At 36.0% G+C, this 26,849-nt stretch overlaps 1 protein-coding gene across 2 annotated transcripts in view; it reads left to right on the top strand.

Moving 5' to 3' along the window:
* The window catches only part of LOC144845843 (large ribosomal subunit protein mL45-like), a 96,442-nt gene that overhangs the window by 42,158 nt on the left and 27,435 nt on the right, over window positions 1–26,849 (top strand). For both annotated transcript variants that reach the window (XM_078703313.1, XM_078703304.1), the window contains exon 4: window positions 18,370–18,521. In XM_078703313.1, coding sequence (XP_078559439.1) covers window positions 18,370–18,521 — 152 coding nt within the window. The remainder of the gene's footprint in view (window positions 1–18,369; window positions 18,522–26,849) is intronic.

Here is a 26,849-nt window from a genome sequence, read left to right as displayed (position 1 = left end):
TAACAGATTGAAATTTACTGTAAAGATGAAAATAAGTGACCCACGTTATTGACGTTTTTAGACATAATGACGTAATAAAAATTAAAATATTTTTAACTCATGCGAAAGATAGTTGATTGACCTAGACACTATCAAAATCGGGGTGAAAATGGAAAACGGATAAGTAGAGATGCGCTCTATTAAATGTGATGAGCTATGACGAAAGATACAAAAATCCTAAATTTTATATTCGCGTGGCCATACGATGATGTCACAATGTCCGATTAACCATATTAATACATGATCCGATATCTACAACTCATCAACTTCAAGAATATGTCATCCACAAAAAGTTGACCGTCCAGTTTAGAAATTACGACTGTTTAAAAAAAGGTATAATTTTGACAAATTTTGACAAATTTTTTAACTTTTTCATCAAAAACTCGCGAAAATTATCCAATTCTACGTGCCCGTATGACGTGAATTTAAGTCGAAATTGTTTAAAAGTTTGTAAAATTACTAGAAAAGGCTGGAAAAACATAAATCACGCGAAAAAAAAGTTTTTTTGCGATACGTGCGCACGCATGCGTAAAAAAATTGCGCGCGCCTGGGAATTTTTGACATGCTTAAAATGACATGAAACGCGTAGCAAGTTGATTAGTAATTGATTTTTCGCATTTTGAAATTTTAAACGCCCGTGCGCGCGTAACTTTGTGTGAAACATGTCATTTTTTGTCCACAGAAAGTTAGCGCATGATATAAATTAAACTTTTGCTAAGTTTCATTTGAAATTGTTATATGGTTTTCGATCTATGTTAAATACGCGAAAAACGTAAAAACGCGCGTAAGTCACGTTGCGCAACTCTGACGTCATTCACAATAAGAGGTGCACAACTTCACGTGAATGCCCATATGTTGACAAAGTTATGAAATGTTAACTGTACACGTTTAAGAGATACGCTCTGCACAAAAATGACGGAAAGAAAGAAGAATACAGAAAAAAAAAAGATGAAACAGGACAGTTCCAAGGAGTTATCCGCTGAATGCGGATAACTAACTAGACATGTAACTCGTCACTTTGACGAGTTAGTTATCCGCACGACAAACGCCACGTGCACGTCATACGTTAGACTTTTGCACACAGAAAAAGATTATGGCATTATGACCTGATCTGAAGAATATGATATGTTGTTAGTGCTGAATTCTGTCAATTTTGTGTCATATAGTATATACAGTATAAACAGTATAATCTGTATACATATTACATACAGTGTAGAATAGGTGAAATTACGGGACCCCCGGTTATTCCTATTTTTAACATGGCGACGGTATCAAAATGAAAAACTAAGACAGCAATTTCGGAAGGACATTGTCTCAGCAACCACATATTACCGTGTAGAAGAAATTTGAATACGTAAAATATAGATGCGCGCCCTTTTAAATGTGATGAACTATTACGCAAAATATGAAAATACGACTTTTTTTATTCAACTGGCCATATGATGACGTCACAACATCCGATTGGCAAAATGTTCACATGAATTCGTATCTACAATCCAATAGCTTCCAGAAAACGTTTTAATCATGATTATCACGTTTTATTCTGACGAGCTATAACAGATTGAAATTTACTGTAAAGATGAAAATAAGTGACCCACATTATTTACATTTTTAGACATGATGACGTCATAAAAATTAAAATATTTTTAACTCATGCGAAAGATAGTTGATTGACCTAGATAATATAAAAATTTGGGTAAAAATGGAAAACAGATAATTGGAGATGCGGTCTATTAAATGTCATGCGCTATGATGAAAGATACAAAAATCCTATATTTTATATTCGCGTGGCCATACGGTGACGTCACAATGTCCGGTTAGCCATATTAACCCATGATCCAAAATCTACAACTCATCAACTTCCAGAATATGCAAAAAAAATAACTTTCACCGTTTAGTTTAGGAACTACGACTGTTTAAAAAAGGGCATAATTTTGACAAATTTTGACGATTTTTTGAACTTTTTAATAAAAAATGCACGTAAATTATCCAATTCGACGTGCCCGTATGACGTAATTTTATATCGAAATTGTTCAAAAGTTGGTAAAATTACTAGAAAAGGCTGGAAAAACATAAATCACGGGAAAAAAATTGTTTTCAACGCTACGTGCGCACCGCGCGCGTAAAAAAATGCGCGCGCGTGGGAATTTTTTACATGCTCAAAATGACATGAAACACGTAGAAAGTTGATTAGAAATTGATTTTTCGCATTTTGAAATTTCAAACGCGCGTGCACGCGTAACTTTGTGTGAAACATGTCATTTTTTTCCCACAGTCAGTTAGCGCAAGATATAACTTAAACTTTTTCTAAGTTTCAAATTAAAATGTTATATGGTTTTCGATCTATGTTAAATACGCGAAATACATAAAAACGCGCGTAAGTCACGTTGCGCAACTCTGACGTCATTCACAATAGCAGGTGCACAACTTCACGTGAATGCCCACATGTTGACAAAGTTATAAAATGTTATGTTTACACGTTTTTGAGTTACGTGTGACACAAAAATGACAGAAAGAAAGAAGAATACAGAAAAAAAAAAAAAAAAGATGATGAAACAGGACAGTTACAAAGAGTTATCCGCTGAATGCGGATAACTAAAAAAGTAACAGGACGATTACAAGGAGTTATCCGCTACTATGCGGATAACTAATAATACAGAAAAAAAATAATGATCCACTACAATCACAAGGAGTTATCCGCTACTAAGCGGATAACTAAAAAAAAAGAGGATGATGATTTCGTACAATCACTAGGAGTTATCCTGCAACTTCGTTGCGGATAACTAACTAGACATGTAACTCGTCACTTTGACGAGTTTGGTTATCCGCCGCGCAAGTGGTGCAACATGAACGTGTAACGACGTACCTTTTAACATTAAGGGGATAGGTTGAGGACAAAAGGAAGTGTTCACGTTGGCATTATGACCTGAACTGAAGAATATGATGTCTCGAAAAACATAAATCACGCAAAAAAAATATGTTTTCAATGCTACGTGCGCACCGCACACGTAAAAATTTGCGCACGCGTGGACATTTTTTACATGCTTAAAACGACATGTTGATTAGAAATTAATTTTGCGCATTTTGAAATTTTAAATGCGCGTGCGCGCGTAACTTTGTGTAAAACACGCAATTTTTTTTCAACAGAAAGTTAGCGCATGATATAAATTAAGCTTTTGGAAAGTTTCAATTTGAAATGTTATTTGGTTTTCGACCTATGTTAAATACGAGGAAATCGTTAAATCACGCGTAAGTCACGTTGCGCAATTGTAAACGTCATGAAAAGCTTCGCAGCACATCTTCATGTGCATGACGATATGTTGAGAAAGTTACAAAATGTTATGTTTGCAAGTTTTAGAGAAAAGCGTTCCACAAAAATCATACAGAAAGAAAGAAGCCAAATAAAAAGATGATTTCGTACAATCACAAGAGGTTATCCTGCAACTTCGTTGCGGATAACCAAAAAAGATGAAACAGGACATTTCCAAGGAGTTATCCGCTGAATGCGGATAACTAAAAAGATGATGAAACAGGACAGTTACAAGGAGTTATCCGCTGAATGCGGATAACTAAAAAAAGAAGATGATGATGATGATTTCGTACAATCACAAGAGGTTATCCTGCAACTTCGTTGCGGATAACCAATAAGAATAAGAAGAAGAATAAAGATTTGATACAATAACAATAGGTGATCATTTTATTCTAAATGATATGATCACCTAACTAGATTTGAACTCGTCACTTTGACGAGTTAGTTATCCGCACGACAAACGCCACGCGTACGTCATACGTTGGAATTTTGCAAACGGAAAAAGATTATGGCATTATGACCTGAACTGAAGAATATCATATGCTGTTAGTGCTGAATTCTGTCAATTTTGTGTCATATAGTATATACAGTGCAAACGGTATAATCTATATACATGTTACATACAGTGTAGAATAGGTGAAATTAAGGGACCTATGTTAAATACGCGAAATTCATAAAAACGCGCGTAAGTCACGTTGCGCAACTCTGACGTCATTCAAAAATAGAAAAGCACAACTTCACGTGAATGCCCATATGTTGACAAAGTTATGAAATGTTAACTTTACACGTTTTAGAGATACGCTCTGCACAAAAATGACAGAAAGAAAGATGAAGAAAAAAAGATGATGAAACAGGACGGTTACAAGGAGTTATCCGCTGAATGCGGATAACTAAAAAAAGATGATGATGATTTCGTACAATCACAAGAGGTTATCCTGCAACTTCGTTGCGGATAACCAAAGAAGATGAAAAAAGATATTTACAATCACAAGGGTTATCCTGCAACTAAGTTGCGGATAACCAATAAGAAAAAAAAGAAGAATATGATTTCGTACAATCACAAGAGGTTATCCAGCAACTTCGTTGCGGATAACCAATGAATACAAATCTTACTCAGGTCCTAGACTAGCAGTAGTTATTAATGAATAAAGGTCAATGACCTTTGACCCAACTATCTGACCAATGGCACAAGTAACCCGAAATTTGCAAAAACTGTATTTTGTTGTTTGACCACTAAAACATAGATGTAGACACCACATTTGTCTTTTTAAACCTAGGAGTTGAGGAGTTATGAGCCATCAAATGCCACAAAAAGGTCACTGACCTTTGACCCTCAATATCTCACTAACGCAGCAACTAGAAGGCTGCAAAATTTTTTTGGTAATTATTCACACCTAAAGCTACAAGAAAATACCAAAAGACCTTTTATTAGAATTTTTTCAAGGTCAAACCATATATAGCCTCTACTATATTGATTTGCGATGAATGGAATATTCCAATCTCTGTTCTACAAGTGTCTATTCCCTCAGGCGTCGTAAAGGCAAGTACTGTATACTCATAACAGAAATTCGATCCATTTTTTTTTCAACTAAAGTTGAGTTAGATAAATTAATATTTATAGACGATTAAATCGAATTTATGATTTTCCCCAAATAGAGGTGGTTTTCACAAATTGTTTTACATTATATAAACATACACGTTGTAGTGATGTATCGTTACATGTACTGTACTATTTCAATCGACTAGGACGGTGATAGTTCAACAAAGTATTACATCGCAATGTTTTACTGTGTTTAGTGGTATATTATTTGTAAAACATGAAAACAATTAATATTTCGTTACTAAATGGATAAAGAATATATTTAAAAATTGTTCCTCTTTGCACCCATCCTCTTCCCCATCCCCTTCCCCATCCCTCAGCCCTAATGTTACATACAAAACACAAATTAAGTTCCCAGGGTGCTAATTTTAGTTGAGTACATAAATCACAGTGTCTATTTATTCGTTCCTGTAAACGACATGTATTATTGTCCTGCGGTACGTACATTTGAAATCGCCAGTTTTTTAACGCTGAAATTATTATGTATTCGAGAACCATCTGTGGGCACGACCTAGATGGTACGTGAGCGAAGCGAGCGTACCATCTAGTAATATGCAATTATATGTCTCACGAACACACCAAAAATTTCAGTTGCCAACTCCAAGTTGTTTAAAAGTTATGGCCATTTGAAAATGTGTCGTCTGTAGAATTTTTGGTCTTAAATAAATTACCTTTTTGTAAAGTTGCATTTTTAATTAGCCATATTTTAAAAACTATTAAAGCTAATAAGCTGAATATTGATACACTGACATAATTCTGGTCATAGATTAAAAATATGAAAAATTGCTGTATCTCAATTAATTTTTGAGATTTTGGTCCCTAGAAACCCCAATTTATTTTGTCGCAAACAGCTTCGGCAATTTTTACCCCATATTTAAATATGAAAATACATTTTTAAATTGATTTTTTCCTATACATTATTAATATGGTGTTAAATGTCGTATCCGGATATTCACCCCCCGGACAACCACCCCTTTAGGACAACTACCCCCTTAGGACAACAACCCCCTTAGGAAAACTACCCCCCGGACAATTACCCCCTAGGAACAATTACCCCCTGACAATTACCCCCCGGGTAATTACCCCGCGGACAACTACCTCTGACACAATACTTCCCGTACCTCCTGGACCTGGACAATACTCCGAGGGCAAATAATCTTTTAGGACAACTACCTCCGTAGGACAACTAACCCATGGACAACTACCCCCAGGACAATTACCCCCTAAGAACAATTACCCCCTGACCATTACCCCCCGGACAATTACAGGATTTTGTAATTAATCATTATTTATAATCGTCAAAAATTGGATTATTAATAATAAAAGTATAAAATATATATATCCATATTAATTATTTCATAAAGTAAATCGAAAATTACAAATTTTAACACAGTTTTAAAAAACAATAAGAACAATAACAATAAGAAGTATAGCATGTGATTTTTGTGGTTGGCAATGAAATTGTAGATGCTGAACATGAATTTTGTCGTCATGCGAGCCATGCTACGCACAGGCACAGGCGGACCTTTTTGCCTTTTTGTTTACAGATCGAACGAAGAAATAAAAAAGAGTGTAGAGAAAAGGTTCAGGTCAGTATTGAAAGTTAGCTTTTATCATTTATGCCTCAATAATTGGCCGAAATAGGCTTACTTTAGACACTATGTTTAGTACCGAAATCTATGTCTGACCGTATGGTGACATACTAACTTATAATCTAGATATGGGATCGATGTGTGGCATACATAAAATCTAGAAATGTTAAAAAGCTAGGCCTACACTTTTGGGCTACATGTTTTTCCCATAAAGAGTCATGCCATGCTCTGCTTCGAAAGATCTACTGGTTCTTTACATGACCTACGGTTTATAGTCCTTATCCGAGAAGACTCGGCCTGTACCTGTTTAAATATTATGCTTAAAAATGTGTTAATGAAATTGTTTTAATTTTGAATTAATCAAACATTGTGATTATCAATTTTAATTTTAAGCTGTTTTTGTTTTAGGTTTTAGGTGACAACAGGTTTAGAGGACAGACTGAACACTCACATCCGCCTTCCCATTGAAAGGTAAACACCGAAAAAGTGAAAGCCGCAACCAAACGAAGAGCCACAACAACAAATGAATGCCCACAGCAGATATTAATGAGGACACTACCTCAGGCCACTGAAGAAGGCCGAGTTGCTCTTCCAGAAGTGAATAATATTCGACGAAACATTAGGAGACAACGACAGTTGAACAACCCCAATGCATTGCCTACACCAAGGACCATAGACGAGCTCGACATAGCACCAAACCAGACAATGCCGCTAGCCGGGGAGCCGTTTTTATGTCACGACTCTGGCAGAGATGACCCTCAGCGCATTCTCCTGTTTGCCACAGAAAGAAACATTCAGGTATCTCATCTTACCGTTTCAAATTAATTAATTAAACATTTCAGTATATCACCGGGCGGCTTAGAATTATTGTTCTGTGCCTGATGTATTTATATAATATAAAATACATTATAGGGCCTATTCTATTAAATCGTGCAGATGTTATTATAATAAGTAATGAGTCACGCTAAATGTAAATTTTCTTGCATGTATAGGTCCTATCAGCGTCTAACCACTGGTTTGCGGACGGAACATTTAAAGTCGTCCCAGCGATATTTTTCCAACTGTGAACAGTGCATGGTGTTTACGAGGGCCATGTAGTACCACTTGTCTATGCCCTCCTAAGAAACAAGACACAGCCTACATACATACGTGTTTTGGAAGTCATTCGACAGCTGGGCGACTTCAACCCAACGACAATACGGATTGACTATGAAATGGCGGCAAGAAACGCCCTTAGGCAAGTTTTCCCAGATGCCCAAATTAAGGGATGCCCAATTTAATGTTGGTCTCAGATTGTTCAAAATATCAATGTTTCTATGTACTTCAATAAAAATGTTTCATAAAAAATGACATGAAATGCTACCTTTGATTGTTGACATAATTTTTGCGTCAGGACAATGCTTCGATAACCACTGGTCTTAAAAGAATTAATTTTTGTCTCAAATTTGTCATATGTATTTTTGTACACTTGATGAATAATATCACTTTTGATATTTGACCTCAATGTTCACTCACCAAATAAACGGCGATCTTTAAATATATTCCCCTCAAATAAACGGTGACCATGTCACTCCCATGAAACATCATATGGAATAATCGGCGTCTATTTCCATTAGATTATACCCCCTCCCATCGAATAAACAACTTTCTTCCAATAAATGTCCACCTAAAAACCACCTGAACAATAAACAGCCCAGGCCGTTTTTTCAATAAATACGGTACTTTAAATCTAGCACATCTAGGGTCTAGCGTGCTGTTAAACAGAATAATCGGTTAAAAACGGGTGTTTTGAAACTAGACACCCGAGACCAGAGACCCAATACGAAAAGGGAGACCTAAATATATACGAAAAGGGAGACCCACGTACGAAAAGGGAGACCCCACTATACGAAAAGGGAGACTCCACTATACGAAAAGGGAGACCCTGATATACGAAAAGGGAGACCTAAATATACGAAAAGGGAGACCTAAATATACGAAAAGGGAGACCCAAATATTCGAAAAGGGAGACCCAAATATACAAAATGGGAGACCCAAATATACGAAAAGGGAGACCCACTATAAGAAAAGGGAGACCCACTATAAGAAAAGGGAGACCCCACTATACGAAAAGAGAGACCACACTATACGAAAATGGAGACCCTAATATACGAAAAGGAAGACCCAAATATAGGTCTCCCTTTTTGTATTGGGTCTCGTGTCAGGTCTCTGGTCTCTAGTTTCGAAACACCCGTTAAAAACAGATGATTTCATTTTTACAGAAACCGGTCCTATATATTTGTCTACTTTTGGAATGGGGGGGAAATAGTTGTCCTGGGGGTAGTTGTCCGGGGGGGGGGGGGGGGGTCTGGTAGTTGTCCGGGGGTGGGGGGTATGGTAGTTGTCCGGGGGTTGGGGGGGTGGTTGTTCGGGGGGTAGTTGACCGGGGGTAGTTGACCGGGGGTAGTTGACCGGGGGTAGTTGACCGGGGGGTAGTTGACCGGGGGGTAGTTGACCGGGGGGTAGTTGACCGGGGTAGGTAGTTGACCGGGGGTAGGTAGTTGACCGGGGGTAGGTAGTTGACCGGGGGTTAGGTAGTTGACCGGGGGTTAGGTAGTTGACCGGGGGTTAGGTAGTTGACCGGGGGTTAGGTAGTTGACCGGGGGTTAGGTAGTTGACCGGGGGTTAGGTAGTTGACCGGGGGTTAGGTAGTTGACCGGGGGTAGGTAGTTGACCGGGGGGTAGGTAGTTGACCGGGGGGTAGTTGACTGGGGTGGTAGTTGACTGGGGTGGTAGTTGACTGGGGTGGTAGTTGACCGGGGGCCGGGGGATAGTTGACCGGAAGGATAGTTGACCGGAAGGATAGTTGACCGGGGGATAGTTGACCGGGAGGATAGTTGTCCTAAGGGGGATAGTTGTCCTAAGGGGGATAGTTGTCCTAAGGGGGATAGTTGTCCTAAGGGGGATAGTTGTCCTAAGGGGGATAGTTGTCCTAAGGGGGATAGTTGTCCTAAGGGGGATAGTTGTCCTAAGGGGGATAGTTGTCCTAAGGGGGATAGTTGTCCTAAGGGGGATAGTTGTCCTAAGGGGGATAGTTGTCCTAAGGGGGATAGTTGTCCTAAGGGGGATAGTTGTCCTAAGGGGGATAGTTGTCCTAAGGGGGATAGTTGTCCTAAGGGGGATAGTTGTCCTAAGGGGGATAGTTGTCCTAAGGGGGATAGTTGTCCTAAGGGGGATAGTTGTCCTAAGGGGGATAGTTGTCCTAAGGGGGATAGTTGTCCTAAGGGGGATAGTTGTCCTAAGGGGGATAGTTGTCCTAAGGGGGATAGTTGTCCTAAGGGGGATAGTTGTCCTAAGGGGGATAGTTGTCCTAAGGGGGATAGTTGTCCTAAGGGGGATAGTTGTCCTAAGGGGGATAGTTGTCCTAAGGGGGATAGTTGTCCTAAGGGGGATAGTTGTCCTAAGGGGGATAGTTGTCCTAAGGGGGATAGTTGTCCTAAGGGGGATAGTTGTCCTAAGGGGGATAGTTGTCCTAAGGGGGATAGTTGTCCTAAGGGGGATAGTTGTCCTAAGGGGGATAGTTGTCCTAAGGGGGATAGTTGTCCTAAGGGGGATAGTTGTCCTAAGGGGGATAGTTGTCCTAAGGGGGATAGTTGTCCTAAGGGGGATAGTTGTCCTAAGGGGGATAGTTGTCCTAAGGGGGATAGTTGTCCTAAGGGGGATAGTTGTCCTAAGGGGGATAGTTGTCCTAAGGGGGATAGTTGTCCTAAGGGGGATAGTTGTCCTAAGGGGGATAGTTGTCCTAAGGGGGATAGTTGTCCTAAGGGGGATAGTTGTCCTAAGGGGGATAGTTGTCCTAAGGGGGATAGTTGTCCTAAGGGGGATAGTTGTCCTAAGGGGGATAGTTGTCCTAAGGGGGATAGTTGTCCTAAGGGGGATAGTTGTCCTAAGGGGAATAGTTGTCCTAAGGGGAATAGTTGTCCTAAGGGGAATAGTTGTCCTAAGGGGAATAGTTGTCCTAAGGGGAATAGTTGTCCTAAGGGGAATAGTTGTCCTAAGGGGAATAGTTGTCCTAAGGGGAATAGTTGTCCTAAGGGGAATAGTTGTCCTAAGGGGAATAGTTGTCCTAAGGGGAATAGTTGTCCTAAGGGGAATAGTTGTCCTAAGGGGAATAGTTGTCCTAAGGGGAATAGTTGTCCTAAGGGGAATAGTTGTCCTAAGGGGAATAGTTGTCCTAAGGGGAATAGTTGTCCTAAGGGGAATAGTTGTCCTAAGGGGAATAGTTGTCCTAAGGGGAATAGTTGTCCTAAGGGGAATAGTTGTCCTAAGGGGAATAGTTGTCCTAAGGGGAATAGTTGTCCTAAGGGGAATAGTTGTCCTAAGGGGAATAGTTGTCCTAAGGGGAATAGTTGTCCGGGTGGTAAACATCCGGGGGGTAACTGTCTAGGGGGTAGGTGTCCTAGAACCGTTAAATGTATCAATACAAAAAAGTTCATCATTTTAAAAATTCATCCTAGGGGTACACTGCGCATCAAAAAGTCACTCGGGACACAAAATACAAAAAATCATTACTTTTTCGTTTTGAACTTTGACCTTGTGGGCAATAATTCCCAAAATTAAAACTCATCATATAAGTTCATCAATGCATGATTCAGCTATGTTCCAAATACCAGTTTGGTGTCTTTATTCCTTCATGTCCAAATATGACTATTAAATTAGAGCATTTTGTGTATATTTCTAGCAATTTCAATGTAAAACGTGCTATCGTCAATTTTCGGAAGATCATAATTTCAGTATTTTATCTCCTAGTGCTTTCAATACATTCAATTTTAGACAGATAAATAACAGAGGTTATTAATTTAATTTAGAGGTCAAATTTGTGTGTCAAAAGTGCGACTTATACACCGAAATATACGGTAGTAATTGAAATTTTACCAGAAACGTATTTTTAGTTTGTGTTTAAATTGCAACTTAATTCAAAATTATTCCAGGAACTTTCAGTTTATCTTTCAAGTTTGTTTCTCGTAATAAAAGTTTGGCTCAACGCGACTTAGATTCCTAAATAGAGAACAATAGGTACATTTAATTGATCTTGCCGACAGATAAAATCTTTGAATTTCTTACAACTTTGTGGCTCTGGCGCGGAGCGCAAAATAGTTTCCCCAATTTTTTATTACTTGATTCATAAATGTTAGTATCTATACTTTAGATTGATGATTTTTTTTTTTTTTTAAATTCGTCGCACATGTTTTATATATGCTAATTAGTAATTAATTAGTAAAAATCTTAGAATTTCAATTTTTTTTGAAACTTTACTAAATTATTGTCAAGATGCTAGTTAATGTAAGTCTAAAATATTAAAACTCTAGGTTGCTACGTTTGGCTTCCAGAGGCTTTTAAACTTAATGTAAATTATACACCAAAAATTAACAAAATTCGCCGAAAATCGTTATTTTTCGATTTTCTCGAAAACTAAGCGATATTTTACCAAACAAACTACACATCAGGTTTACTTACATTAAGGTCTACCAATGTGGAAAATATGAGGCAATTAGAAATTTTGACCCTTGCCACTAAATTACGAATATGTCTGATTTTTGGTGACAAGCACTCTTAATAGTTTTTAAAATATGGCTAATTAAAAATGCAAATTTACAAAAAGGTAATTTATTAAGACCAAAAATTCTACAGACGACACATTTTCAAATGGCCATAACTTTTTAACGACTTGGAGTTGGCAACTGAAATTTTTGGTGTGTTCGTGAGACATATAGTTGCATATTATATGAAAGTTTCAAGAAAATCTGAGGGGGTACCCAGCCATGATTTTCAGAAAATTTGTTGAGTTGGCATGGAATGACCCTTCAGTCTAATGGGACATTTTAGTCAAAAATGACCGGAAATGCCATTTCTGACCTTTGACCCACACCCCAGGGCATGTGTGTATCTCCGTAACTACTGGTCGTAGACACTTGAATTTGGTCTTAAATTGTTTGAAATATACATTGTGTTATTTCACATTTTGAAAAATGTTACAAAGGGTCAAGGGTTATATGAACAAACACAAATAGGTACTTGTATCTCGGCAACCACTGATCGCAGCAAGTCAATTTTAGTCTCAAAATGTTGAGAAGGCATGCATTCATATTCAGTTTAATAAATGGGACATTTTAGTCAAAAATCATCAGAAATGCCATTTCTGACCTTTGACCCACATATCAGGGCATCTTCATATCTCTGTAAGTACTGGTCGTAGAAACTTAAATTTGGTATCAAATTGTTAGAAATACACATATTTACATTCATTCTAACAGAAAATTTTGATAAAAGATGACCAGAAATACTATTAATTACCTCCGCCAAGGAGGTTATGTTTTCACCCCTGTATGTTTGTGTGTGTGTCTGTGAACAGCCTGGAGGCCACAGTTTTTATCAGATTCTCACCAAATTTGGCAACAATGATCTATGACCAAAAAGCTCAGACGAGTTCGAATTTGAGGGGAAAAGGTCATAGGTCAAGGTCACAACTAACAAAAAACTATTTTACTGCCTAGAGACCACAGTTTTTATCCGATTCTCACCAAACTTAGCCACAATGATCAATGACACATCATATAATTGTGGTTAAATTTTGAAGGGTCAGGGTCAAAGATCAAGGTCCACAAAAAACAAAACAAAAAGAAATAAAAAAAAAATAAAAAAAAAAACCCTCAGTGGGACTTGAACCAGCAATCTCAACTGTGAGAAGCTGGATACATAACCATTACACCACACTGTCATCCACAACTTTGTAGTGTGCAGTTAGCATATTTACACTTAGAACTAATAAAAACAATTTTTTTTAAATATATTCAGGGGGCATTTTATGTAGGGGAATTTTACAGTAGGCGGAGGTTTGTACTTTCGGAGTACCCTCTAGTTACTTATGTTTCAAACTAAAAATCTACACAACTTTTCCTTAGACAGTAATTTTATGCAATAACTGATGCTTTAATGGTTTACTGTAATTGCACCTTTGCTTATAATAATGCTAGAAAGTATTGTTAACCTCTGAGGAAGATCAAACATTTTGATAGAAACGTCGAGCTTGAAGTGTAGATAATAAAACAATATATATTTCTAGAGATTTCCTATCAATACCACTAGAAACTTTCACATGTTTTAGGTACTGAATGCATTGACAATAACAGCATCCAAAGTTATCATGATAAAATCATACTACAACACTGTACTACAGTACACAAGGGTGTTTTCAGGAAAGCTGGACATATATTGTACAATAGTAATGAAACTATGTATGTGCATTGGCATATGTATTGGCATTTAAAAATATGCAAAAGACAGTGTTGATTGTTGACAATTGCAATTGTGTCTCAGGATAATGATGTGTCATTATACTGACACCTGGAGAAGATCCATTTAATGGAACCTATGACAGTGTCACTTTTATTCTAAAAGACAGAAACATTTCGTTACAAAAGCATAAAGAGGAAAACGAATCATGAAGTACCTTTTATCAGTTGAGAAATAAATTATATATAATTATTAAAATTAGAGATTTATTCGAATAAACACCCGCTTTGAATAAAAGCCTCCCTCAAATCAACGCCACCCCTCCACCAATAGAACATCATGTGGAATAAACGCTCCCCCTCCCTTGATTTAAACGCCCCGCCACATGCATCGAAAGTTGATCTAGCTACTAAGTATATTACTTTATCAAATTATGCTTAAGTGGGATAAAATCCCAGTTCTATCCCACTTGTTTTAAAAATCCCGCTCAAGTTGGACAAAATCCCCAAGTCTATCTTACTTGCGCACTTTTTAAAAATTCCACAAAAGAACCCCTTTTGTATAACTGTGTCATTATATGGACATTAACCTGACGTGACTTGCAATTTTATGAATTTCAACGATTGATCATAGATTATAAACCAAAAGTCATTTTGTATTGACACTTGGTGTAAATTTAAGTCATATCAAGGGCAAACTTTTTATGGATTAAAAATGGCACGTGCATTTAAAGTTTCAAAATGCACAAAATTAATTTCTAATCAACTTTCTACGCTGATCATGACATTTTAAGCATGTCAAAAATTCCTACGCACGCGAAAAAAATGTACGCGTATGGTGCGCACGGAGCATGAAAATCATGTTTTTTCCAGCCTTTCCTAGTCATTAAAAAAAAAAAATTGCTTTTCAAATTAAAATGACGTCATATGAACACGTTGATTTATATCATTTGCGCGCGTTTTAATTGAAAAAGTTACAAAATATTGTCAAAATTATGCCTATTTTGAATCTATTATAGCTCTTCAGGATCGAAGGTGACCCCCAATTTTTTTAACTTATTATGCAAGAAGATAAATTTTAGATATGAATTCATGCAGAATTTTTACCTCTCGGATGTTATGACGTCATCGTATGGCCACACGAATGTAAAATATATGATTTTTGTCTCTTTTGTTATTGCTCATCACATTCAACAGAGCGCATCTTGCTTATACGTATTTCATTTCCCCCGAGATTTTAATGTTGTCTACGTCAATCAACTACTTTTCGCAGGAGTTAAAAATATTTTAATTTTTATGACGTCATCGTGTCTAAAAATGTAAATAATGTGGGTCACTTATTTTCATCTTTATAAATTTTAATTTGTTATATCTCGTCAGAATAAGAAGCTAATACGAAATCATGTGAACTTTTCGACAATCGGATGTTGTGACGTAATCATATGGCCAGTTAAATAAAAAAAAGGCGTATTTTCATCTTTTGCGTCATAGTTCATTACATTTAACAGAGTGCGCATCAATATTGACATTAACGTAACGTCGTCAAGTGAGGCTTTTCATGACGTTTACAATTGCGCAACGTGACTTACGCGCGATTTAACGATTTTCTCGTATTTAACATAGGTCGAAAACCAAATAACATTTCAAATTGAAACTTTGCAAAAGTTTAATTTATATCATGCGCTAACTTTCTGTAAAAAAAAAATTGCGTGTTTTACACAGAGTTACCACGTGCACGCGCATTTAAAATTTCAAAATTTATTTCTAATCAACTTTCTGCGCGTTCCATGTCGTTTTAAGCATGTAAAAAATTCCCACGCGTGCGCAAATAAAAACATATTTTTTTCGCATGATTTATATTTTTCCAGCCTTTTCTAGTAATTTTACTAACTTTTAAACAATTTCGACTTAAAGTTACGTCATACGAGCACGTCGAATTAGAAAATGCGCGCGCGATGAAAAAGTTCAAAAATTTGTCAAAATTATGCCTTTTTTTAAACAGTCGTAATTTCTAAACTGCACGGATATCGGATCATGTATTAATATGGCTAACCGGACATTGTGATGTCATCGTATGGCCACGCGAATATAAAATTTAGGATTTTTGTATCTTTCGTCATAGCTCATCACATTTAATAGAGCGCATCTCCACTTATCCGTTTTCCATTTTTACCCCGATTTTGATATTGTCTAGGTCAATCAACTATCTTTCGCATGAGTTAAAAATATTTTAATTTTTATGACGTCATCATGCCTAAAAATTTAAATTATGTGTGGCATTAATTTCATCTTTACAGTAAATTTTAATCTGTTATAGCTCGTAAGAATAAAATGTGATAATCACGATTTAAACGTTTTCTGGAAGCTATTGGATTGTAGATACGAAATCATGCGAAAATTTTGCCAATCGGATGTTGTGACCTCATCATATGGCCAGTTAAATTTAAAAAGTCGTATTTTCATCTTTTGCGTCATAATTCATTACATTTAAACGAGCGCGCATTAATATTTCACGTATTCAAATTTCTTCTACACGTTAATATGTTGTTGCTGAGGTAATTTCCTTCCGAAATTGCTACCTTCGCGTTTCATTTTAAAACCGTCAACATGTTAAAAATTGCAATAAATAGCGGGTTCCCTAATTTCACCTATTCTACACTGTATGCGATATGGATACAGATTATACTGTGTATACTATATATGAATCAAAATAATAAAATTCAGCAATAACAACATATATTCTTCAGTTCAGGTCATAATGCCAACGTGAACACTTCCATTTGTCCTCAACCTATTCCCTTAATGTTAAAAGGTACGTCGTTAAACGTCCATGTTGCACCAATTGCGCGGCAGATAACCAAACTCGTCAAAGTGACGAGTTTCATGTCTAGTTGGTTTTTGTTATTAGTCCCACACTATTGTTCAGGTTTATTTTTAATACATCGTAAATGATCAGATAAGAGCCGCCGATTTGAACTCGGCCGTGACGTTCCGTACACGGAAAAGGGGAAAACCCTTTGTTTATACCCGGCCGTGGCTTCTTTGGTCATTTTTAGGGTGAGTATTTAATGTCATCTCATTCTATTTAACATACGGTTTTATTAACAAGTTCTTTTATATTTCTAATTTTTTAACTTTGTTTCATAACGTTTACTACGAATTGTAATTAATTGCTGAGTTGTTTTGCAATGTTGAGGGTGATGATGAGTGCAATATACGCCTGCATAGAAAATTCATGTTTTGTTATGCAAAAGATCCGATCAATAGCCACCTCCCTAACGAGGATCGAAACAGCCATATATCATCGGTGCCATCAACTACATTAAACAAAGTAATTGACTTAAATATGTTTGAAATTAATGTAGCCTAAGGCATGTGTTTAAATATATTTTCGGAATTGTGAGCACGTGTAATTATAAATGATGATGATGGCTGTCCTGGGATACAACCCATTTTATTCATTTTTCACTAATTCGATAATAAACATTATCAACAGCAGTTTACCGCCAGAGCATAGAGCAAATGCTCTATGATCAGAGAAAGGAACTAAAGTTCATTGACAATGGGAACCACATCATGTTCTAATTTTTTGGTATGACGACGTTGTCAAACTTGAAGAACACATTTTCGAAAGATAATGAATTGAGCAAACTATTATAATATTTGGAAGAAAATTTGGCACGTAGAAGCGCACTGCGCACTCTTTAAAATTTGCATAAATTTGACGAAAGTCCGGAAATCCTGATCGTTTTCTTTTTAAATTCAAGCGGGATCCCGACGGGATTTACGTAAATCCTAGTGAGATTTTACACAAATCCTGGCGGGATCCCGCAGAAATCCCGATCGTTTTTCTTTTTAAATTCAAGCGGGATCGTGATGGGATTCCGGGACTCCCGATCGTTTTTTTAACACTAGCATAATTAATTTTAAAAAGTTGTCCAGAATTGGGACTGTGGTCCGGATTGCCTCCAAAATTTAATAGAGTGGTCCTTGACCACATATCTATCTGTATTTACATTTTGGGAAAGATCTTGTAATTCTTTTTGAGTAATCCTGCTAACAAACAAACATACAAACACACGCAATTGATTACATATACTTCCTTGGCGGAGGCAAACTATGCATACATAGTGATCATTTTGTTAATCGCCCTCTATAGAGGGACAAAAGACCATTTGTGATTGGTCAATACTCATGGGGGTAACCAGGTACGCGCAGTGCGCTGAACATCTGGTGATTCCGTTATTATCTGTATATTATTCTTCGCAAGGTAAGGTGTACGCCTAATTGGGCAGGTTTATATACATAAGGAGGCCTAGCTACACGTCGACCCAGCAGATATTCTACTGGTTGTTGGCTATATACTCTCAGGAATAACTTTTTGCTAGAGGGAATATATATTTCGCTCAGCTTGCGCTTCGGGAAATATATATTCACTCGAGCAAAATATCATTCCCTCGTGAATGTCAAATCTTGTATTTCACCTCTAAGCAGGCAATATCTATGTAATATTTAAAATTTACAATAATTATTAATATCTTTCCCCTTAATTTTTAGGGAGCAAAGCAGCGTCTAGAAAGGGTAAAAAATGTTGGAGTGTCCCAAGTACATGTTCGTAAAATAAGACGCCATGAGCCAGAATTTATGCCATCTGAATTTGCTTGGAAAGCACAACAAATCTACATAAAGGCAAATAAAACACTTCAAGAGTAAGACTTTTTGTATTATGTCTAATATAACACACACAGTCTGTACAAATGACACTAACCATGTGTGTTGGCCATATAATATACATTATGGCCCTGTTCAGACCCATAGCGTTAGACCGTTTTAGCGTATGATTCTAAAAGAATGTGTGTCTGAACAGTTGGGGATTAGCGTACAACGCGTCATACGACGCTTGTAGCATATTAGTGGAAAACGGTTGATAGTACCGTTTACTGTAATTTATCAATTGATAAAATTACTATAAAAGGCTGGAAAAACATAATTCAATAAAAAAAAATACTTTTAGCGCTACGTGCACACCACGCACATAACATTGTTCGCGCGCGTGGGAAATTTTGACATGTTTGAAATGTCATGATCAGCGTAGAAAGTTGATTAAAAATTAATTTTGCGCATTTTGAATTTTAAATGCGCGTATGTTGACAAAGTTATGAAATGTTATGTTTACACGTTTTTGAGATACGCGAGACACAAAAATAGAGGAGAAATGCGCGTGTGCGCGTAACGTCTTGTAAAACATGCCATTTTTAATCCACAAAAAGTTTGCCCTTGATATGACTTAAATTTTCACAAAGTGTCAAAACAAATTTATGCTTGGTTTTTAGTCTATGATCAATCATAAAAAATCATAAAATCGCACGTAAGTCACGTTGCGCAACTGACGTCATTCAAAAATAGGAGGTGCACAACTTCACGTAAATGCCCATATGTTGACAAAGTTATGAAATGTTATGTTTACAAGTTTTTGAGGTACGTGAGACACAAAAATGAGGGAGAAAGAAATAAGAAAATAAAAAAAAGAAAAAGTAACAGGACGATTACAAGGAGTTATCCGCTACTAAGCGGATAACTAATAACATAGACTAGATTTGAACTCGTCACTACGGACGAGCTAGGTTATCCGCAGCGCAAAAGCCATGCGCACGACATACGTTAGAATATTGCAAACAGAAAAACGATTATGCCATTGACACAATTTTAGTGTGCCCTCTATTTTGTGTCACGTCTAAGTATATACAGTATACACTATATACTGTATACGTACTACATACAGTGCAGAATAAGTGAAAATAAGTGATCAAAATTAATGACGCTTTTGAACATGATGACGTCATCACAATTTTAAAAATGGTAAATCATGTGAAAGATAATTGATTGACTTAGACAATATAAAGAAATGGGGGAAAATGGAATACGGATAAGTAGAGATGCGTTCTATTAAATGTGATGCGCTATGACGAAAGAGACAACAATCCTATATTTTATATTTGACTGGCCATATGATGACGTCACAATGTCCGGTTAGCCATTTTGGTTCATGATTCGATATCTACAACTTATCACCTTCAAGAATCTGTAATTTTAAAAAAGTTCACCATGTAGTTTAGAATCTGACAGAAAAAAAGGCATAATTTTCACAAAATTGTGAACTTTTTCATCAAAAACGCGCGCAAATTGTCTAATTCAACATGCTCGTATGTCGTGATTTTAAGTCTAAATTGTTTGAAAAGTTGATAAAATTACTAGAAAAGGCTGGAAAAACATAAATCACGCAAAAAAAAATGTTTTTTTTGCGCTACGCATACATTTTTGACATGCTTAAAATGACCTGAAACGCGTAGAAAGATTTTTCGCATTTAAAAATTTTAAATGCGCTTGCGCGCGTAACTTTTTCCGCAACCTGCCATTTTCAATCCATAGAAAGTTTGCGCTTTCACTAAGTTTCAATACAAAATGACTTTTGCTTTTTAATCTATAATCAATCATTGAAATTCATAAAATCGCGTGTAACTTACGCTGCGCGACTCGAAAATAAAAAAAAAGTTTCTTGCACATCTACAGATATAGGTCAATCTTATGAAGAAGTTATACAATCTTATGTTGGCCAGAATTAGAGATACGCTGCGAACAAAATTTGTGGAAAGAAAGAAGAACTAGATATGAAACTCGTCACTTTGACGAGTTAGTTATCCGCTCGACAAACGCCACGTGCACCTCATACGTTGGAATGTTGCACACAGAAAAAGATTATGGCATTATGACCTGAACTGAAGAATATGATATGTTGTTAGTGCTATATTCTGTCTATTTTGTGTCATATAGTATATACATTTTACAGTACACAGTATAATCTGTATACACGTAATTTAAATTTTTAGGCATGATGACGTCATAAAAATTAAAATATTTTTTAAGTCATGCATAAGATAGTTGATTGACCTAGACAATATTAAAATCTCGGAGAAAAAGGAATACAGATAAGCATGATGCGCTCCATTTAATGTGATGAGCAATAACGAAAGAGACAAAAATCATATATTTTACATTCGTGTGGCCATACGATGACATCACAATGTCCGGTTAGCAATATTGATTAATGATCCGATATCTACAACTCATCGACTTCCCGAATATGTAAGTAAAAAAAAGTTTACCTCGTAGTTTAGAATCTATGATTGTTTAAATAAAGGCATAATTTTGACGAATTTTTGAACTTTTTCATTAAAAACATGCGCAAATTGTACAATTCGACGTGCTCGTATGACGTAATTTTAAGTCAAAATTGTTTTAAAATTGGTAGAATTACTATAAAAGGCTGGAAAAACATAATTCACGCAAAAAAAAATTGTTTTTAGCGATATTGTTCGTGCGCATGGGAATTTTTGACATGGATTTACTATATCTCGTATTTCGTGAGAGAATACTCCGTAAATGGCACCCTGACCTTAAAAAGTTATACTCGGCATATAATGGATGGTTTGTATTTGCCATTATTCGTTTTACAAGTGATAACACTGACTCATCAAATCTTATATTAAGATCTATTTCAGGGATATTTAGCATATTACTAGCTCTTCGTACGATTCTATGTAGTTTTCCCTTATCTTTTACATTGAGACTATTTCCCAACACAGCATAACAGAAAGATATCACGCTAAGTACCATCGATTTGTAAAACATGGTTAGAATTTTGTTATCTACTTTAAATTTCTTAAGTTGACGCATTAGGTGCAGTCGTTGCTGACCCTTTTTATATAGCATGTTTGTATTTTTGCTCCATTTTAATTTATCATCTATGATTGTTCCTAAGTACTTGTATTCTTTGACAACTTTTATACATTCACCATCAATTACTACATCATCATGATTACTTTGTTTCTTTCTAAAATTGATAATCATTTCTTTGGTTTTCTTAGAATTTAAAATAAGATAGTTTTCTTTACACCACTCTGTAAATAACAAAAAAACCAAAAACTTAAAGATGCCAAGCGCTACCTAAAAGGTGACTATAAGGTAATAACAATCTTGTTTAAATATCTTGATAACTGCTACAGTTTAAATAAAAAAACAATGTAATAAAAAAACGCAAAGTAGCACGTTTTATGTTGCTCAGTAAAGCATGTAAGAAACATTCAAGACTAATTACATTTTTTATACAATTCCTTTTATATATTATTGCAGATTCACATTTCTAACCATTCTGAAGTTGCCGATCATTGTAGGGCGTATGCTCTTAGTTCTTGCGAAGACAAATATTACCAGACTGTCTGTGATCATGACCACAATGCAAGATGTGACAGATGTCGTATATTTCAAGAAGCTTTATCTGAAATTCATGAAGCTTTAAACGAAGTGCGCTGCTCTTCTGAAGAAAAAGATGACATGGAGTACGTAATTACACGGTCAGTCCAAGACATCGAGACGTGGAAGGCGCATATCTTAAGATCCATTAACCAAGACGCTGCACGACATGATATTTTAGGAGATTTGAATCCTGGTTGTGCCCTAATTGTTTTAGACTGGGCGATGAAGTTTGTACCACGTAAATACCGCGAAAGCCAAAGAGACTGGTTTGGAAAGCGTGGACTTCCGTGGCACGTAACGGTCTTGACGAAAAAGAATAAAGATAGAGAGGTACAGATGCTTACGTTTGTGCATATTTTTAAATCTTGCAGTCAGGATAGTACTACTGTTGTGGCAATCATCGACGATGTGTTGAGGCAGCTGCCATCTATTGCACCCGATATACACTTTGTGTATCTGCGTCAAGATAATGCAGGATGCTACCACTCTGCCCTGACATTACTCTCGTTACCAAAGATAGCGAAAGAAACAAGATCAAAATCCGACGTATTGATTTTTCGGACCCTCAAGGGGGGAAGGGCGCATGTGACCGCAAGGCAGCCATATCAAAAATCACATGAATAAATATTTTAATTCAGGAAAAGATATTGAAAATCCAGAGCAGATGAAGGCAGCAATTGAGTCCTTTGGAGGCATTCCTGGAGTGAAAGTCATAGTTTGTACTATTTGTGCAGTAGGGAAATGGAAAGGCGTGAGTCACATCAACAACATAGAGTTCGGAAGCAGGTCCATGAAGGTGTGGATGGCGTATGGTATTGGTGCAGGACAAAATCTACTTTTGAGTAAATTCTGTGTGCCCTCGAAACTACCAAATTTAATTCATAACAAAGATACAACGTCTGATCAAATTCAAGTATCATTTATTACAGTAAAAGCAAGAATACAAGCCAAGACATCTCATGAAGAACAAGATGATATAAATGACGACGACCAAATAGAAAGTGAAGAAAGTCCTGGCACCCCCAGCAAACTGTTCTTTACAAGGTTGCATTAGGTCATATCAGAGGTACTCTTCCCTAGAGAAACACTTAGATTATGAAAATCACAAGAACGCACTAGAACATGAAACACTATATGACAGGGCAATGAAATTATACGCAACACAACTAGAAGAGGGTACTTCTAAAAATCCAGAACCAACAAGAACCAACGATTTGCCACGGTTTGACATTGGCCCCGACCTGCAAATGGGCTGGGCGTTAAAGTCCTCTGCAAAAAAAACCTGATTTTCTGTTCCACAGAAAACCTACCTTATTGATGAGAAGTGTAGAACGCAACACATGTGTAGCGCACGCAACATACGCCACAAGTATTAAAACAAATCATGAAATACCTTGGGTTTAGGGACTAAGCCTAGCCAGGCATGTTTAATCATGTTTTGGTTAACGTTTTTCATTGACGCTATTTTTCAAAAATAAGGTTCTCGACGCACGTAACTAAAGTTTTTCGTAATGCTTGCGCACGCACAGATGAAGTTGTTTACAAAATGGGCGGAGCTTGGAAAATAGCGTTAACATGCTCGTGCGAAAACTCCCTATATGAGAAGATAAGAACATTATGTTGTAAAGCCTGTTTTCCACTAGGCGAAATTATTCGCGCAAATCAAACATTTTCGCGTATACGCGCACACCCAATGGAAAACATTGTTCATAAAAATAAACTGCGCATGCGCGCGTATAATGCAAAGAATGTTTAATTCGCGCGAATAAATTCACCTTGTGGAAATCATAACAGGCTTGATGAAGCTAAGCGAGTTATAATGTTGAGCTCAGATAGTAATTGCTTAATTTCATCATGGGCTAGTCGTTTAAATTTTACTAGAAATTTATTTTTAGTTTGTGTTTCTATTAAAACGTAATTCCAAATTATTCAGGACCTTTCAGTTTACCTTTAAAGTTTGTTTCTCGTAGTAAAATTTACCTTAAATCTGTAAATAGAGAACAATAGGTACATCTGATTGAACTTGCCGACAGATAAAATCTTTGAATTTCTTACAACTTTGTGGCTCTGGCGCGGAGCGCAAAATAGTTTCCCCAAATTTTTTTTACTTTATTCATAAATATTAGTATCTAAACTTTAGATTGATGATTTTTTTATTAAAAAAAAATTGTCGCACATGAAAAAAAACGCATTTGTTTTTACCCTACTTTTTAGGAGTTTTATATATGCTAATTAGTAATTAATTAGTAAAAATCTTAGAATTTCATCACCTTTTTTGAAGCTTCACTTAATTATTGTCAAGATGCTAGTTAACATAAGTGTAAAATATTAAAACGCTAGGTAGCTACGTTTGGCTTCCAGAGGCTGTTAAACTTAATGTAAGTTATACACCAAAAATTAACAAAATTGGCCGTTTAAACTGGCCATATGATAATGTCACAACATCCGAAAGGCTTAACTTTTATGGGTCATTCCATGTCAAATCAACCAGAGGTCCCTGCTCCACCGTCTTGGATTTTGACGAAACTTCAAAAAAATGATCCATTATGTGAAAAACCAACTCACAAAAAAAATTAACCATATACGATATGTAGTTTCCGAGATATTGACGTCCCAAAAAAGGGCGTGGTTGTAAAAAATTTGCGAATGCAATTTCCTCGGACTTTGGAAGCTTATAACTCACGATTGGTAAATAGCTATCAAGCTCAAACTTGGAATTCAACTTATTTCTGGCCATATTATAGAAATATGTTTTGAGATTAACTCTTAACTCTTCCCTTTTAAAGTTATCTGCACTCAAAATAGCCATTTCGTTTAACAACGCAGATTTTTTTTCGGGGTCACCCTGTGTCTGTAAGAGTGGGTAGATACATTTCATATTGCAAATATATTATCTGTGGATTGTTGTCTATAGCCACAAAGAAGCACAGGCTGATTAAATGAATAGAAATGGAATATTATCTATTCAAAGTTGGGATCAGATCTAAAAAAGTGAAAAACGCCTATATTTCTTATTAACGGTTAGTCATGTGGACAGTGAAAACTTGTTTTAAAATTTACACCAGTTAATCAGACATATTGGATCTACATATAGACCAAATTACAGCTTTGGTACTCAACTCATTCATATTTAGATACTTTGTTAAACACTACACATAAAATAACACGTTTTACATTGAAATTGCTACAAATACAAACACAAAACGCCTTCATTTCATAGTCATATTTGGACATAAGGAATAGAGACACCAAACTGGTATTTGGAACATAGCTGAATCATGCATTGATGAACTTAAATGATGAGTTTCAACTTTGGGAATAATTTGCCCACAAGGTCAAAGTTCAAAACGAAAAAGAAATGATTTTTTGTGGTTTCTTGTGGAAATCATAACAGGCTTGATGAAGCTAAGCAAGTTATAATGTTGAGCTCAGATAGTAATTGCTTAATTTCATCATGGGTTAGTCGTTTAAATTTTACTAGAAATTTATTTTTAGTTTGTGTTTCTATTAAAACGTAATTCCAAATTATTCAGGACCTTTCAGTTTACCTTTAAAGTTTGTTTCTCGTAGTAAAATTTACCTTAAATCTGTAAATAGCAATAGGTACATCTGATTGAACTTGCCGACAGATAAAATCTTTGAATTTCTTACAACTTTGTGGCTCTGGCGCGGAGCGCAAAATAGTTTCCCCAATTTTTTTTTACTTTATTCATAAATATTAGTATCTAAACTTTAGATTGATGAATTTTTTATTTAAAAAAAATTTGTCGCACATGAAAAAAAACGTGTTTGTTTTTACCCTACTTTTTAGGAGTTTTATATATGCTAATTAATAATTAATTAGTAAAAATCTTAGAATTTCATCACATTTTTTGAAACTTTACTTAATTATTGTCAAGATGCTAGTTAACATAAGTGTAAAATATTAAAACGCTAGGTAGCTATGTTTGGCTTCCAGAGGCTGTTAAACTTAATGTAAATTATACACCAAAAATTAACAAAATTGGCCAAAAATCGTTATTTTTCGATTTTCTAGAAAACTAAGCGATATTTTACCAAACAAACTACACATCAGGTTTACTTAAATCAAGGTCTACCAATGTGCAAAATATGAGCCAATTCGAAATTTTGACCCTTGCCACTAAATTACGAATATGTCTGATTTTTGGTGACAAGCACTCTTAAGTTGTACAAGAACGTCCTACTATTGGCTGTTTAATACTTTTCAAAACAATACTAATTGTCAAACCATTCAACCGCCCCCACCATACAGCTGCCCCCACCCAAAACATATACAGTATTAAAATAAATGCCTTATTTTGCAATAATTATATCGACGGTTTATCATACCAAACACTATACTAACTAGAATTTAATTCGTCACTTTGACGAATTATAGGTGATCATTTTTATAATTTTTATTGACATTAATATTTTTAAACATGCACGTATGTTAACATACGATCGGAAAATGTTGATGTATGCCATCCTATTATATACGCTTATAGTGCTGAGTTGTGCCTATTATATGCCATATACATTATGTACAGTATATACTGTATATCTATATACAGTGTAGCATTGGTGAAATTACGGACACACATCATGTTCTAATTTTTTTGGTATGATGACATTATCAAAATAAACTTGTGGATAACAAGATCGAAAGATAATGAATTGAGCAATAAAATATAACAATTGGAAGAAAATTTGGCACGTAGAAG

This window comes from Antedon bifida, chromosome 1, assembly GCF_963402885.1.
Source record: "Antedon bifida chromosome 1, ecAntBifi1.1, whole genome shotgun sequence".
NCBI classification, from domain to species: Eukaryota; Metazoa; Echinodermata; class Crinoidea; order Comatulida; family Antedonidae; genus Antedon; species Antedon bifida.
The sequence above is the reverse complement of the archived record's forward strand: the minus strand, read 5'-3'. Positions and strand labels throughout refer to the sequence as shown.